The sequence below is a fragment of the Dermochelys coriacea genome, chromosome 2, assembly GCF_009764565.3.
Source record: "Dermochelys coriacea isolate rDerCor1 chromosome 2, rDerCor1.pri.v4, whole genome shotgun sequence".
Classification (NCBI taxonomy): Eukaryota; Metazoa; Chordata; order Testudines; family Dermochelyidae; genus Dermochelys; species Dermochelys coriacea.
Genome location: NC_050069.1, coordinates 70,338,108 through 70,350,918, shown reverse-complemented (window position 1 = coordinate 70,350,918; position 12,811 = coordinate 70,338,108). Strand labels below are relative to the sequence as shown.

The 12,811-nt window shown below is 40.3% G+C and overlaps 1 protein-coding gene across 1 annotated transcript in view; it reads left to right on the top strand.

Annotated features, from left to right (window-relative positions):
- RP1 (RP1 axonemal microtubule associated) overlaps positions 1–12,811 on the top strand; it is a 264,400-nt gene that overhangs the window by 206,004 nt on the left and 45,585 nt on the right. The window contains exon 44 of the mRNA XM_043507860.1: positions 10,841–11,093. Coding sequence (XP_043363795.1) covers positions 10,841–11,093 — 253 coding nt within the window. The remainder of the gene's footprint in view (positions 1–10,840; positions 11,094–12,811) is intronic.

Sequence of the window (12,811 nt, the reverse complement as noted above, 5' to 3'; positions counted from 1 at the left end):
AGACTTCTCCGCCTTCAAAATCCCAGGACTGGGCCTGCACTATGAGTTGCATCTTCCATGCAAACTGCATTGCAAAGCTTTTTATAGAGTTTAATAATAATTACAATGTTAAAATAAAAACATCAGTAAGTGAGAGAAACTTCTTGAGGCAAGGGAGAAAATATGTTTTTGGCTAAGATTTGAAGGAGATGGAGAATCAATGAGATGGGAAGGCTATTCCATATTGCATTTTCCTGCAGTGGAGAAGGTTCTTGCAACAACAGTGGTTGATGATCTTGCATGAAAGAAAAGAAAGGAGGCCAGTTTTAAAGCAATGAAAGAAGCAGAGAGGGGAGTCGTGAAAACAAGACCTAGAAAATATTCTGAGGAAAGCGTCTGGTGGTGTTCTGGTTTTTTGGACAGTTTTGAATTGGATCATGAGATGGATTTGGAACAGATGGTGGTGTTTACTCAAGCACAGCTTGTACATGTCAGAAGGCAAGCAGCAGGATTCTGAATCTACTGGAGTTTGGAGGACTAGGACTTGGGGAGAGCATATAAAAAGCACTGCAATAAAGAGGAGATGAAAGTGTAACCCACTGTTAAATGTGTGTGCTACATTTTCCCCTCTGTGCTGGATCTAGCACCCAGTTAGAGGACTTAGTCTTTTAGCTCAAGCTATAGAAGATATTTCTTTCCATTTTGGAGGTTCCTGACTCAGTCCCTCCTGATGACCAAGATGACTATTGTTACAGAAGCAGGGCTGAAGTGGAGTCAAGGCACTGGTGTATACAGAATAAACAGTATCACATCAGATAATAGATTTGCCAACACAAGAAATATAAGAAGAGAAGAAAAGTTCAGAGCCTAGTTTAAAGACACTTGAGGGAAATGAAAAGCCTGAGATAAGGAGGATACAAGAGACTAAAATGTGTCTGAGGGTAAACCTCTTACCCCAGGGAAACCTTTCTCTGAAATATTTAGCTGAAGGAAGAAGAAATAAGACAGTTAACTTGTTCAAGACAGACAGAGACAGTGAACAGGGATGAGTTATCACATTTCTTGACACATATCTATCATTACTGCCCTTTACCATTGGAGAAGTGGAATCACGGAGAGGTGGAGTGGTATGACCAGTGTCACATGTCAGTGGCAAGTGCAGGAATAGAACCTCGATCTTCTGAGTCCCAGTCCAGTGCAGTGTCTAATAGGTCAGATGGCCTCCCACTGTCTGTATACAGTAGCATATATATAATCGTGATACCTAAAGAGGAGAGCAAAGAGAGGGATTTGAACTAATGTTAGTGGACCTCCATAAAGGAGATGTCTAGGCACAGAGGAGAAACTGTCACCAGAAACAGAGACAATAGTTTGATAGTGGGAAGGAGCAGAACCATAGCAGGAATGACTGAAGATGAGTGTGGAGATAGTCCAGGAAGATTGAGTGGTCCACAGTATCAAAGGCTATACTAAGGTCAAGGAGAATGAGGAGGTAGGGAAGATTTTCGTAGTAAAAAGAAGGTTATTAACATGGAGAAATCTGATTTCAGTGCTATGGCCATTGGGAAGCCCAGATTAAAAACAGTGAAGGATACTGTCATGAGTGAGGTGTCTGAAGCAGTGTTGTGAATAGTCAGCTACTGCCCAGAGGGAAGGAGGTCCCTTAATCTGGGACTAAAGAGCTGGAGCTGGGGCTGGAAAGGCAGTTGGAACTTTTTGTAACTGAAGGAAGCAGAGTTTCTTTGGGGAATTTTGGATTCATGTCATACTCTAACAGACTGTTCTTTTCAGTTACATTGAGTTTCTCTGTATGCTAATAAGCGTGGAAAATGCTGGAGGAAAATGCAAGGAGTATAGATAAGTTCTAGAAGTGTTAGTCCATAAACTAAATTATGACTCAGTTGGCATCACAGAGATGTGGGGGATAAATCTCATGACTGGACTATTGGTATTGAGGGTTATAGCTTGTTCAGGAAGGACAGGTGGGAAAAAAGGGCAGACATGTTGCATTTTACATCAAGAATATGTACACATATTCTGAGATCCAGAAGGAGGTGAAAGACAAAGCAATTGAAAGTCTGGATGAAGATAAAAGGGGGAAAAACAGGGACAATTCCATTCGAAGGGGTCTACTATAGAGCATCATTTGGGAGGAGGAGGTGAATGAGACATTTCTAGAATAAATAACAAAAATATCCCAAACACAAAACCTGGTATTATTCTTCTTTGTCTATGCGCAACATGCCTCAGGTGGCATGTGACCAGGATTCATCACTGAATTTGGTCCACTGGTTGAATCATTAGTAGTTAAGGACATTGAGGTCAATGGTAATTGGGACAAAATACAACATGGCTTTACAAGAGGTAGATCACGTCAAACCAACCTGATTTCCTTCTTTGAGAAGGTAACAGATTTTTTAGACAAAGGGAATGCAATGGATCTAATCTACCTAGATTTCAGTAACGCATTTGATATGGAGAATTATTAGCTAAATTGGAAATGATGGGGGTCAATATGAAAATTGAAAGGTGGATAAGGAAGTGGTTAAAGGGGAGACTACAGCGGGTCACACTGAAAGGTGAACTGTCAGACTGGAAGGAGGTTACTAGTGGAGTTCCTCAGGGATCGGTTTTGGAACCAATCTTTTTTAATCTTTTTATTACTGACCTTGGCACAAAAAATGGGAATGTGCTAATAAAGTTTGCAGATGACACAAAGCTGGGAGGTAATGCCAATACAGAGAAGGACCGGGATATCATACAGGAAGATCTGGATGACCTTGTAAACTGGAGTAATAGTAATAGGATGAAATTTAATAGTGAAAAATGCAAGGTCATGCATTTAGGGATTAATAAGAAGAATTTCTGTTATAAACTGGGAACTCATTACTGGGAATTAACAGAGGAGGAGAAGGACCTCGGAGTATTGGTCGATCACAGGATGACTATGACCTGCCAATGTGATATGCTCATGAAAAAAGCTAATGCAATCTTGGGATGCATCAGGTGAGGTATTTCCAGTAGAGATAAAGAGGTGTTAGTACCGTTATACAAGGCACTGGTGAGAACTCATCTGGCATATTGTGTGCAGTTCTGGTCTCCCATGTTTAAGAAAGATGAATTCAAACTGGAACAGGTACAGAGTAGGGCTACTAGCATAATCCGAGGAATGGAAAACCTGTCTTATGAAAGGAGACTCAAGGAGCTTGGCTTGTTTAGCCTAACTAAAAGAAGGCTGAGAGGAGATATGATTGCTATCTATAAATATATCAGAGGGATAAATACCATGGAGGGAGAAGAATTATTTAAGCTCAGTACCAATGTGGACACAAGAACAAATGGATATAAACTGGCCATCTGGAAGTTTAGACTTGAAATTAGACAAAGGTTTCTAATATCAGAAGAGTGAAGTTCTGGAACAGCCTTCCAAGGGCAGTAGTGGTGGCAAAAGACATATCTGCCTTCAAGACAAAGCTTGATAAGTTTATGAAGGAGATGATATGGTGGGATAGCCTAATTTTGGCAATTAATTCACCTTTGACTACTAGCGATAGATATGCCCAATGGCCTGTAATGGGATGTTAGATGGGGTGGGATCTGAGTTACTAAAGAGAATTCTTTCCTGGGCGTCTGACCGGTGAGTCTTGCCCACATGCTCAAGGTTTAGCTGATCGCCATATTTGGGGTCAGGAAGGAATTTTCCCCCAGGGCAGATTGGCAGAGGCCCTGTAGGTTTTTCACCTTCCTCTGTGGTGTGGGACACGGGTCACTTGCTGGAGGATTCTCTGCACCTTGAAGTCTTTACACCATGATTTGAGGACTTCAATAGCTCAGACATAAGTTTGGTGGTTTGTTACAGGAGTTGGTGGGTGAGATTCCGTGGCCTGCGTTGTGCAGGAGGTCAGACTAGACGATCGTAATTGTCCCTTTGGACCTTAAAGTCTATGATTCTATGATTAGCTTCCCTGGCCCAGGCCAGGTACTGACAGGGAGTGCAACATGAACACTGAATAATGGGAGACTTTAACTATCCAGACATCTGTTTGAAAAGAAATATGGCAAAACACAAAGTGTCCAGTAAAGTTCTTGGAATTTACTGGGGACAACTTTTTGTTTGTTTGTAAAGGAAGTAACCCTGGATGGGGGAGACCAGCCATTTTATATTTGTTTCTGACTATCAGGGAGAAATTGGTTGTGAATTTATTGAAGGCAGTTTGGGTGAAAGTGATCATGAAATGATATGAAATGATAGATTTCATTATTCTGAGGAAAAGGAGGCATGAGAGCATCAGAAATAAGGACAATGGACTTAAAAAAACAGATTTTAACAAACTCAGAGAACTGGTAGGTAAGATTCCAGGGGAAGAAAATCCAAGTGAAAGAGTTGTTCAGGAGAGCTGGGAGTTTCTTAAAAAGACAATATTAAAGGCACAAGAGCAAACTATCCTGATGCTAAGAAAAGGCAAGAAGAATACTAATAGGCCAATATTGCTGCACCCTGAGCTCTTTAACAACTTGAAAATCAAATGGAAATCCCAGAAAGTGAAAACAAATTGCCAAAGTTGAGTACAAAAGGATAGTGTAAGTATGAAGGCAAGATCAGAAAGGCTAAGGAACAAAATGTGTTGCAGCTAGCAAGGGACATAAAATGCAATAAGAAGAGGTTCTATAAATACATGAGGAGCAAGAGAAAGATGAAGGAAAGTGTAGATCCTCTACTTAGCAGGGAAGGAGAGCGAATAACCGACAACACCAAGAAGGCTGGGATGCTTAGTCCCTATTTTGCTTCAGTCTTCACTAAATATGTTATAGCCAGCTTAGAATGAATCATGCCAAACCAACCCAACTTCTTCTTTGACAGGCTTATTGGACTAGTGAATGAAGGGAAACAGTATATGTGACATATCTTAATTTTAGTAGGACTTTTGACATAGTCCCACATGACATTCTCATAAGCAAACTAAGGAAATGTGGTCTAGATGAAATTACGATAAAGGGTTCAAAACTGGTTGAAAGATCCTACATTTCAGCAATTCCTGGGTGAATTTCTGCCTTCCTAAAGGTTATAAGAATTTGCAACAACATAGTCTGGAGGTGAGCCTCAACTACAAAAAAGAATTAGGTAAGTTCACGGATGATAGGTCCATCAATAGCTATTAGCCAAGATAGCCAGGGACACAACCCCATGCTCTGGGTGTCTCTAAACCTCTGATTGCCAGAAGCTAGGACTGGATGATGGGATGGATCATTTGATAATTGCCCTCTTTTGTTCTTGCCCTCTGAAGCATCTGGCACTGGCCACTGTCAGAAGACAGAATTCTGGGCTAGATGGACCATTGATCTGACCCAGTATGGCCATTCTTATGTTCTTATTTACATGTCATTGAAGAGATCAGACAAAGTGTTTTCCTCAAGCTCTGAATTTCAGTTTCAAATTCAAGAGAAGGTTTTATTAGGGAGTGTGCAGTGGCAGATTTTTAAAGAACTGGGGAAGATACTACAAGAAAAGAGGTTAATAACAAATCTGTAACATAGGGCATGAGACTGGAGTGAAAGGCAAACCTGACTGGATCTCGGAATTTCTACTCCACAGGAAATTCTGACATTTAGAAAAAGTTTTGGTTTTGGTTTGGAATTAAAACTAGGAGTGTTGACATTTCCTGCAGAAAGGACGTTCCAGTCATTTTAGTTTAAAAAATGAACAGTATGGGTTCAATTTTTTTTCTGAACAAGGCAGACCAGTTGACTGCTCTGGACTCCAGCTCTGGGGGAATCCCCCAGGGCTACTGTCAAGGTTCCTTCCCCACTCTGAATTCTAGGGTACAGATGTGGGAACCTGCATGAAAGACCCCCAAAACTTATTCTTACCAGCTTAGGTTAAAAACTTCCCCAAGGTACAAGCTTTGCCTTGTCCTTGAACAGTATGCTGCCACCACCAAGCATTTTAAATGAAGAACAAAGAAAGAGACCACTTGGAGATGTCTTCCCCCAGAATCATAGAACATCAGCATTGGAAGGGACCTCAGGAGGTCATCTAGTCCAACCCCCTGCTCAAAGCAGGACCAATCCCCAACTAAATCATCCCAGCCAGGGTTTTGTCAAGCCTGACCTTAAAATCCTCAAAGGAAGGCGATTCCACCACCTCCTTAGGTAACGCATTCCAGTGCTTCACCCACCACCCCCCCAAGTGAAAAAGTTTTTCCTAATATCCAACCTAAACCTCCCGCACTGCAACTTGAGACCATTACTCCTTGTTCTGTCATCTGCTACCACTGAGAACAGTCTAGATCTATCCTCTTTGGAACCCCCTTTCAGGTAGTTGAAAGCAGCTATCAAATCCCCCCTCATTCTTCTCTTCCGCAGACTAAACAATCCCAGTTCCCTCAGCCTCTCCTCATAAATCATGTGTTCCAGTCCCTTAATCATTTTTGTTGCCCTCCGCTGGACACTTTCCAATTTTTCCACATCCTTCTTGTAGTGTGGGGCCCAAAACTGGACACAGTACTCCAGATGAGGCCTCACCAATGTCAAAGAGAGGGGAACGATCATGTCCCTCGATCTGCTGGCAGTGCTCCTACTTATATATCCCAAAATGCCATTGGCCTTCTTGGCAAAAAGGGCACACTATCAGAAGTGAGCTGTAGCTCACGAAAGCTTATGCTCAAATAAATTTGTTAATCTCTAAGGTGCCACAAGTACTCCTTTTCTTCTTTACTGTCAACTCATATCCAGCTTCTCGTCCACTGTAACCCTTAGGTCCTTTTCTGCAGAACTGCTGCCTAGCTATTCAGTCCCTAGTCTATAGCTGTGCATGGGATTCTTCCATCCTAAGTGCAGGACTCTGCACTTGTCCTTGTTGAACCTCATCAGATTTCTTTTGCCCAATCCTCTAATTTGTCTAGAGCCCTCTGTATCTTATCACTACCCTCCAGGACCACCCTTGGTGCACTCCCTTGATATCAGCTGCCAACTAGACATAGAGCCATTGATCACTACCCGTTGAGCCCGACAATCTAGCTAGCTTTCTTATAGTCCATTCATCCAGCCCATACTTCTTTAACTTGCTGGCAAGAATACTGTGGGAGACCATGTCCAAAGCTTTGCTAAAGTCAAGGAATAACACGTCCACTGCAGTCATTTTAGTTTAAAAAATATCCCCCTCCCCCCAAGCCCTACACCCCCTTTCCTACGGAAGGCTTGATAAGAATCCTCACCAACTGGTACAGGTGAACACAGACCCATACCCTTGGATCTTAAGAACAATGAAAAATCAATCAAGTTCTTAAAAGAAGAATTTTAATTAAAGAAAAGGTAAAAGAATTACCTCTGTAAAATCAGGATGGTAAATACCTTACAGGGTAATCAGATTCAAAACACAGAGAATCCCTGTAGGCAAAACCTTAAGTTACAAAAAGACACCAAAACAGGAATATACATTCCCTCCAGCACAGCTTATTTTACAAGCCATTAAACAAAAGAAAATCTAACGCATTTTCTAGCTAGATTACTTACTAACCTTACAGGAGTGGTAAGGCTTGCATTCCTGATCTGTTCCCGGCAAAAGCATCACATAGACAAGCCAAACCCTTTGTCCGCCCCCCCTCCAGATTTGAAAGAATCTTGTCCCCTCATTGGCCATTTTGCGTCAGGTGCCAGTGGGGTTACCTCAGCTTCTTAACCCTTTACAGATTAAAGGATTTTGCCTCTGGCCAAGAGGGATTTTATAGCACTGTATACAGAAAGGTGGTTACCCTTCCCTTTATTTTTATGACAGCTACCCATGGGGAGTCTCCAGGCTTTGGGAAGTCTTCAGGCACTGGGGAGTCCCTACTGTGAAATGGAGACTCCAGAAGCCCCAAGAGCCCTTGCTCAAGCTGGGACTTAGCAGTGCAAGCTCTCAGCTGTGGTGCAGAGAATCTAGAAGCCTGAAAAGCCCCATCTCAAACCATCAAGCCAGGGTTTCAGGGTTTCCAGGCCCTTCTGCATTGCCAGGAGCCTATACATTGAGAACCCCTGTTGGGTTGCCACCCCTGAAGGTCAAAAAACTAGGACATAGGGGGCGGGGGAGTGAGGCTCAGTGCTGATTGTTCTCTACATGTCCTGCATGTTCTACCATTTAAAATGGCAACACATTGAGGGGAGAGCACTGAACCATCAATGGGCCCAGCACACCCAGGCCTGGCCTTGCCACCAAATGCATCCGATGAAGTGAGCTGTAACTCAGGAAAGCTTATGCTCTAATAAATTTGTTAGTCTCTAAGGTGCCACAAGTACTCCTTTTCTTTTTACGAATACAGACGAACACGGCTGCTACTCTGAAACCTTTCCCCACTGAGTCATCGATGAGTCTGCTATTCTCACCTCCCCCCATCGACCCATGTCTGAGGAGAATATCTGAGTCTCCTCATCCCTGGCCTCCCCTCAGGCAGTGCCCTACCCCAACCACCCCACTCTGAGGTGGGACATGCTTCCTCCTACTCCCAAGCACAGACTCAGCAAACCAATGGTGACCCTTTGTGTGTGTGTTGGAGGGGGGTGACAAAAAACAGAACTTTTAATATCTCAGGAAGATTTACAGATTTCCAAAGTCTTCCTCAAAAAATAATAAATAATAATTTAAATAAATAATAAATAATAATAAAAATCATGGGAAAACCTGAACAGGAGGTAACCCTGCCTGCTAGAGTTTTGTCAGAAAATTCAGTTCTAGTGACAGGGTGGAACAAAAAAAGATGAGAGGTATAAAGAGAGCAAGAAGTTTTCTGAAAGGACAGGATTATGTCAGATATGTCCTTGGAAGACATGGAATCAAGAGGAGCAGAAGGAGAAGTTACAGAAATTTTGATGGCAAACTAGAGCAATGTTAGATGGAATTCATCTCACTTGGCTGAGGAAAGAGCAATGCTGGGCAAGCTGGGTGGGAGGAAAAGAGAATGGTTTGAAAGACGCAGCAAGAATGCACCTTTAGAAATGAAGATTGAGGAACAGTCTTGGAATTATGCAAAGGAAAAATGAGCTACTTGTAACAAATTCCTATTATTACTGCATGGTAAAATAAGTTAAACCAATTGAATTAAACCCTAGAAAGTAAGGCTAGTTTATATTTATGTAAGTAATTACCTAGCTAACTGATCTCACTGGTTTAATGGGTTAAATGAGTGGGAAATTGTAATTTTGCCTAGCTAAAACTGAATCTAAATCAGGCAAGCTAATTTAAATAAAATGATTTTGGTTTTCATCAATTACACTTCCAATGAAGTGTATAATACAGATCTGAATGTCTTTACACAGATTAAAAAATAAAATAACAACAAAGGATAATGACATAAGACAAAAGTATGTTCTGGCTAATGCTGAGGAAGCGGGTAATTTAATGCATTATGATGATAATTCATTGATTTACAATGGGTGATTGTGATCACTGTTGTCTAATGACTATGAATTATTGTCCCAAAGAATGAAGCTAATGATAGGTCTCCCTCTAAAAAGAATTAGCAGTGAAGGAACATGAATATTACCAGCACAGGCTAGTTTCTATAAGTTAAGGGTCATATACACTTACAAAAAAAATTGTCTTGAAACTGCAAAAAATAAAATTTAAAAATGGTTTAATGGTCCCAATAAAAGTTATTTAAATCTTCATCTCAGCTAACTCTTATTTTAGGCTTCTTATGCACTACACTAAGGGTTATAGTTTGCCATGGTATTTGTTTGGGGAAGATCAAGGATATGTCAAGACAAAAATGTCAAAAGTCCTAAAAACTGTGGTAGGAATAACAACTGATGTTTCCTCTTTCTAAGCAAATTGCAGTGAATAATCCCCCACTCATAGGAGCATGGATTAGCTGGGCTATTATTATTTTGTTTTAAATCATCTCTCTCTTTGATGTTTTCTGGTCTTCCTGTGTTACCCTGCTTGGTGGTGCAGTGGTTGGCAACAAGTAAAATTATAGAGTCTGTTTCTGCTATCCATCTGTTTTTTTAATGACACCCACACACATGCCCATATATCCACCCTCCCACTCACGTTCTCTCACAGAACATATCATTCTCTTGCTCACATAATTTATTCATCCCATCATGCACTTGTGCAGCTGCCATTTAGTTTTTGTTTACTGGTAGCTGTAGCAATATTTTAACAGATGTCCCTACACCTAAAGAGCACATCTCTTCTCACTTGCCTGCATGAACAGCCTTAGTTATACTTTCTGCTGTCTGTGTCGTCTTTCATTTGCAGTCATAAAAACATCACTATTTCTGTCTGGTGGTGTTATAATTTAACTTCTTCTCCCTTCTAGAAGCTAAGAAGACTTAGGGTCTACAAGGCTTTGAAACATTTTAAGAACAAAAGCCTCATTTAAGATAAAGTTCTGTTTAATTGATGCATCCTAATGCTGGCCTCTGTCACTTCCTCAGCCTCCATGGAGTTCCATTTGCGTGGTGTGGGGAGGGTTGACCTGGGGTGGGAGGGCTGGGCCAGCAACATGCCTGGGTCTTTTGCAAGTAAATTAATGCTTCCCTCTTTCTCTCCACCCAAGGGAGGAGCACACCAGAGCGAGGGTCGCTAGTGATAGATTCTCTGTTCCTCGCAACCCAGGGGATAGACTCTCTGGGTAGGAACTGGGAAAATATACGTACGCAAGGATCCAATATTTCCTTTATAATAAGACCTCCAAATGTCAACATCAGCCTATTATGCATATCAGTCTAATTCCCCATCATTCTGTTGGGCCACCACAAAAATGAATGATTTAATATGGAAACGAATCCATTTTACCTGACACAACCTTGATAAATACATTATAATAATAACTGGTGTTATTAATTATGTGCAATTCATTGTGACTTGTTTTCCCATCAGGTTAATAGCTTCAGTGTGAGAGCCGTAGACCTCGGAATGTTAATCAAAGTGCTAGCTGAACACAATAATATGGGTTATGGAGCTGGATGGTACCTGGACCGAATCACCATCCAAGAATCAGGCAAAAGTGACTGCCAATATATATTCTCATGCCAGCAATGGTTAGACAGTGGAGTTGGTGACGGACGGATGGAACGAGAGTTGAGACTTCTTGGAAAAGTGAGAAATGAGAGGTTGGCAGGAAATATTCAGGGTGAGATGCAAAATCATCAAAACACATTCGGTCTTCTAATTTGATTGTATTTTATGTTTATTTTCCCAGGATCGGTCAATTGAGACTTAATATACAGTACTACTTAATTCTGAATAGCTTCTTTTATACAAACTGTATCCCCAGCACTGTACAAAGCTAATAAATACAGTTATAACGCTAAAAGAAAAAAAATAATAGCACAAAGAGAGAGATTAAGAAGTATTTGTTATTCAGTAATTATGTTTTCAGATTAAATTTGAAAATAGATGTTGAGTTGATGAGGCAGAAAGAAAGTAGGTTGTTCCATATGTCAGGAAATGCAGAGCAGAAGGCTCTTGCAATACTGTCATGTGAAGAGACATGAAACATTTATTTTAGAACATAGTGTTTTTACCATATGCGTAAATGTTTGCCATTGGCTTTGCTCTTGTTTGCATTGTATTTTCATTTGAAAGGTACATCTGTGGTACCAATTCTCAATGGTATTTATCTTAGGAGTCAATGGAACCCAGAATTCTATCAGAATTTGAAATGAACAGAAGATGAAACTTCAGAAAAAATTTGGACACTGAAAACATTTTAGGCCTTTAATCCTTTGTCACTGTACCTGGCTCTCTCCCATAATATCTTTTGGAAGGGAGTAAAATATTGATCAGGGTCCATTTATGGCATCTGAACCACAAATGACAGACAAGACTCCATGCCCAGACTTAACCAATCTGAACATTAGAAATTGCATTCAAAAACGGCAATATTTTAATAGAACTTAGGTTACTTTATACATATGCTATGACCTATGGATGTTCCATTTTATGCTCTGAGTATTTTGTGTACATTAGCTGTGTTTGTTATAGGCATAGGAAGCAAAATGTACATCCTTCAGTCTGAGCTGCATGCTTTTGGTATAGTAGGCAGATTTCTGTTATAATTTAAGGGATCTCTGGAACATAAAAGAAATGTTGCTGCAGCAACAAAAGCTTAGAATAGCTTGGAAACATGAGTGTAGGACCAGCAGTTACAAACACTGACCTCCTAAACCTCAGTGAATTCATTAATATATAGTTGCCATTTTTAACATAAGAAGGACCTGCCTTCTTATGTTGTTACAGAGTGTAACATTATCTCCCCAAATCCAGATTGAGAATTACCAATAGTTTCCAAAGTCCATGGCAAGTAACATTCAGTATTTTAATAACCATAAGGTCTAAAAACAACATTCCATGTGCCAGTGGAGATATAGGAAATTTTCATTTAACTTTCATTCACTTTTCATTACTATCTTTGGTTTAATTTATTTATAGCTTTGATAAAGTTGGCTGTGTCAGCCTTCAAATCACAACATCTTAATTTTTAGAATAATTTATAGAATAATAATTGGATAATTTCAAGAATGTATTAAAGCTAATTTTCTCTTTCACTGAAGTCTGTACATTTGAACTCATGGGAGCCGATCCTTGGGTGGTATAACTGATCTAGCTCCATTTACGTCTATGTTCATATATAGATATAGATATAGTCATAGCTTCATTGATGTTAATAGAACTATGATAAATTACACCAGCTCAGGATTTATCCTATTGTGTTAAGGCTGCCTAGTCTGGCTTTCAGGGAAATTCTGAGAATAAAAACAGGAAGTCATTGACTGAATTATTTTCAGCAAAGTATTTTTTATTTTACAATAAAAATGATTTTAAATGGTTCAATCCATACTCTAGCTC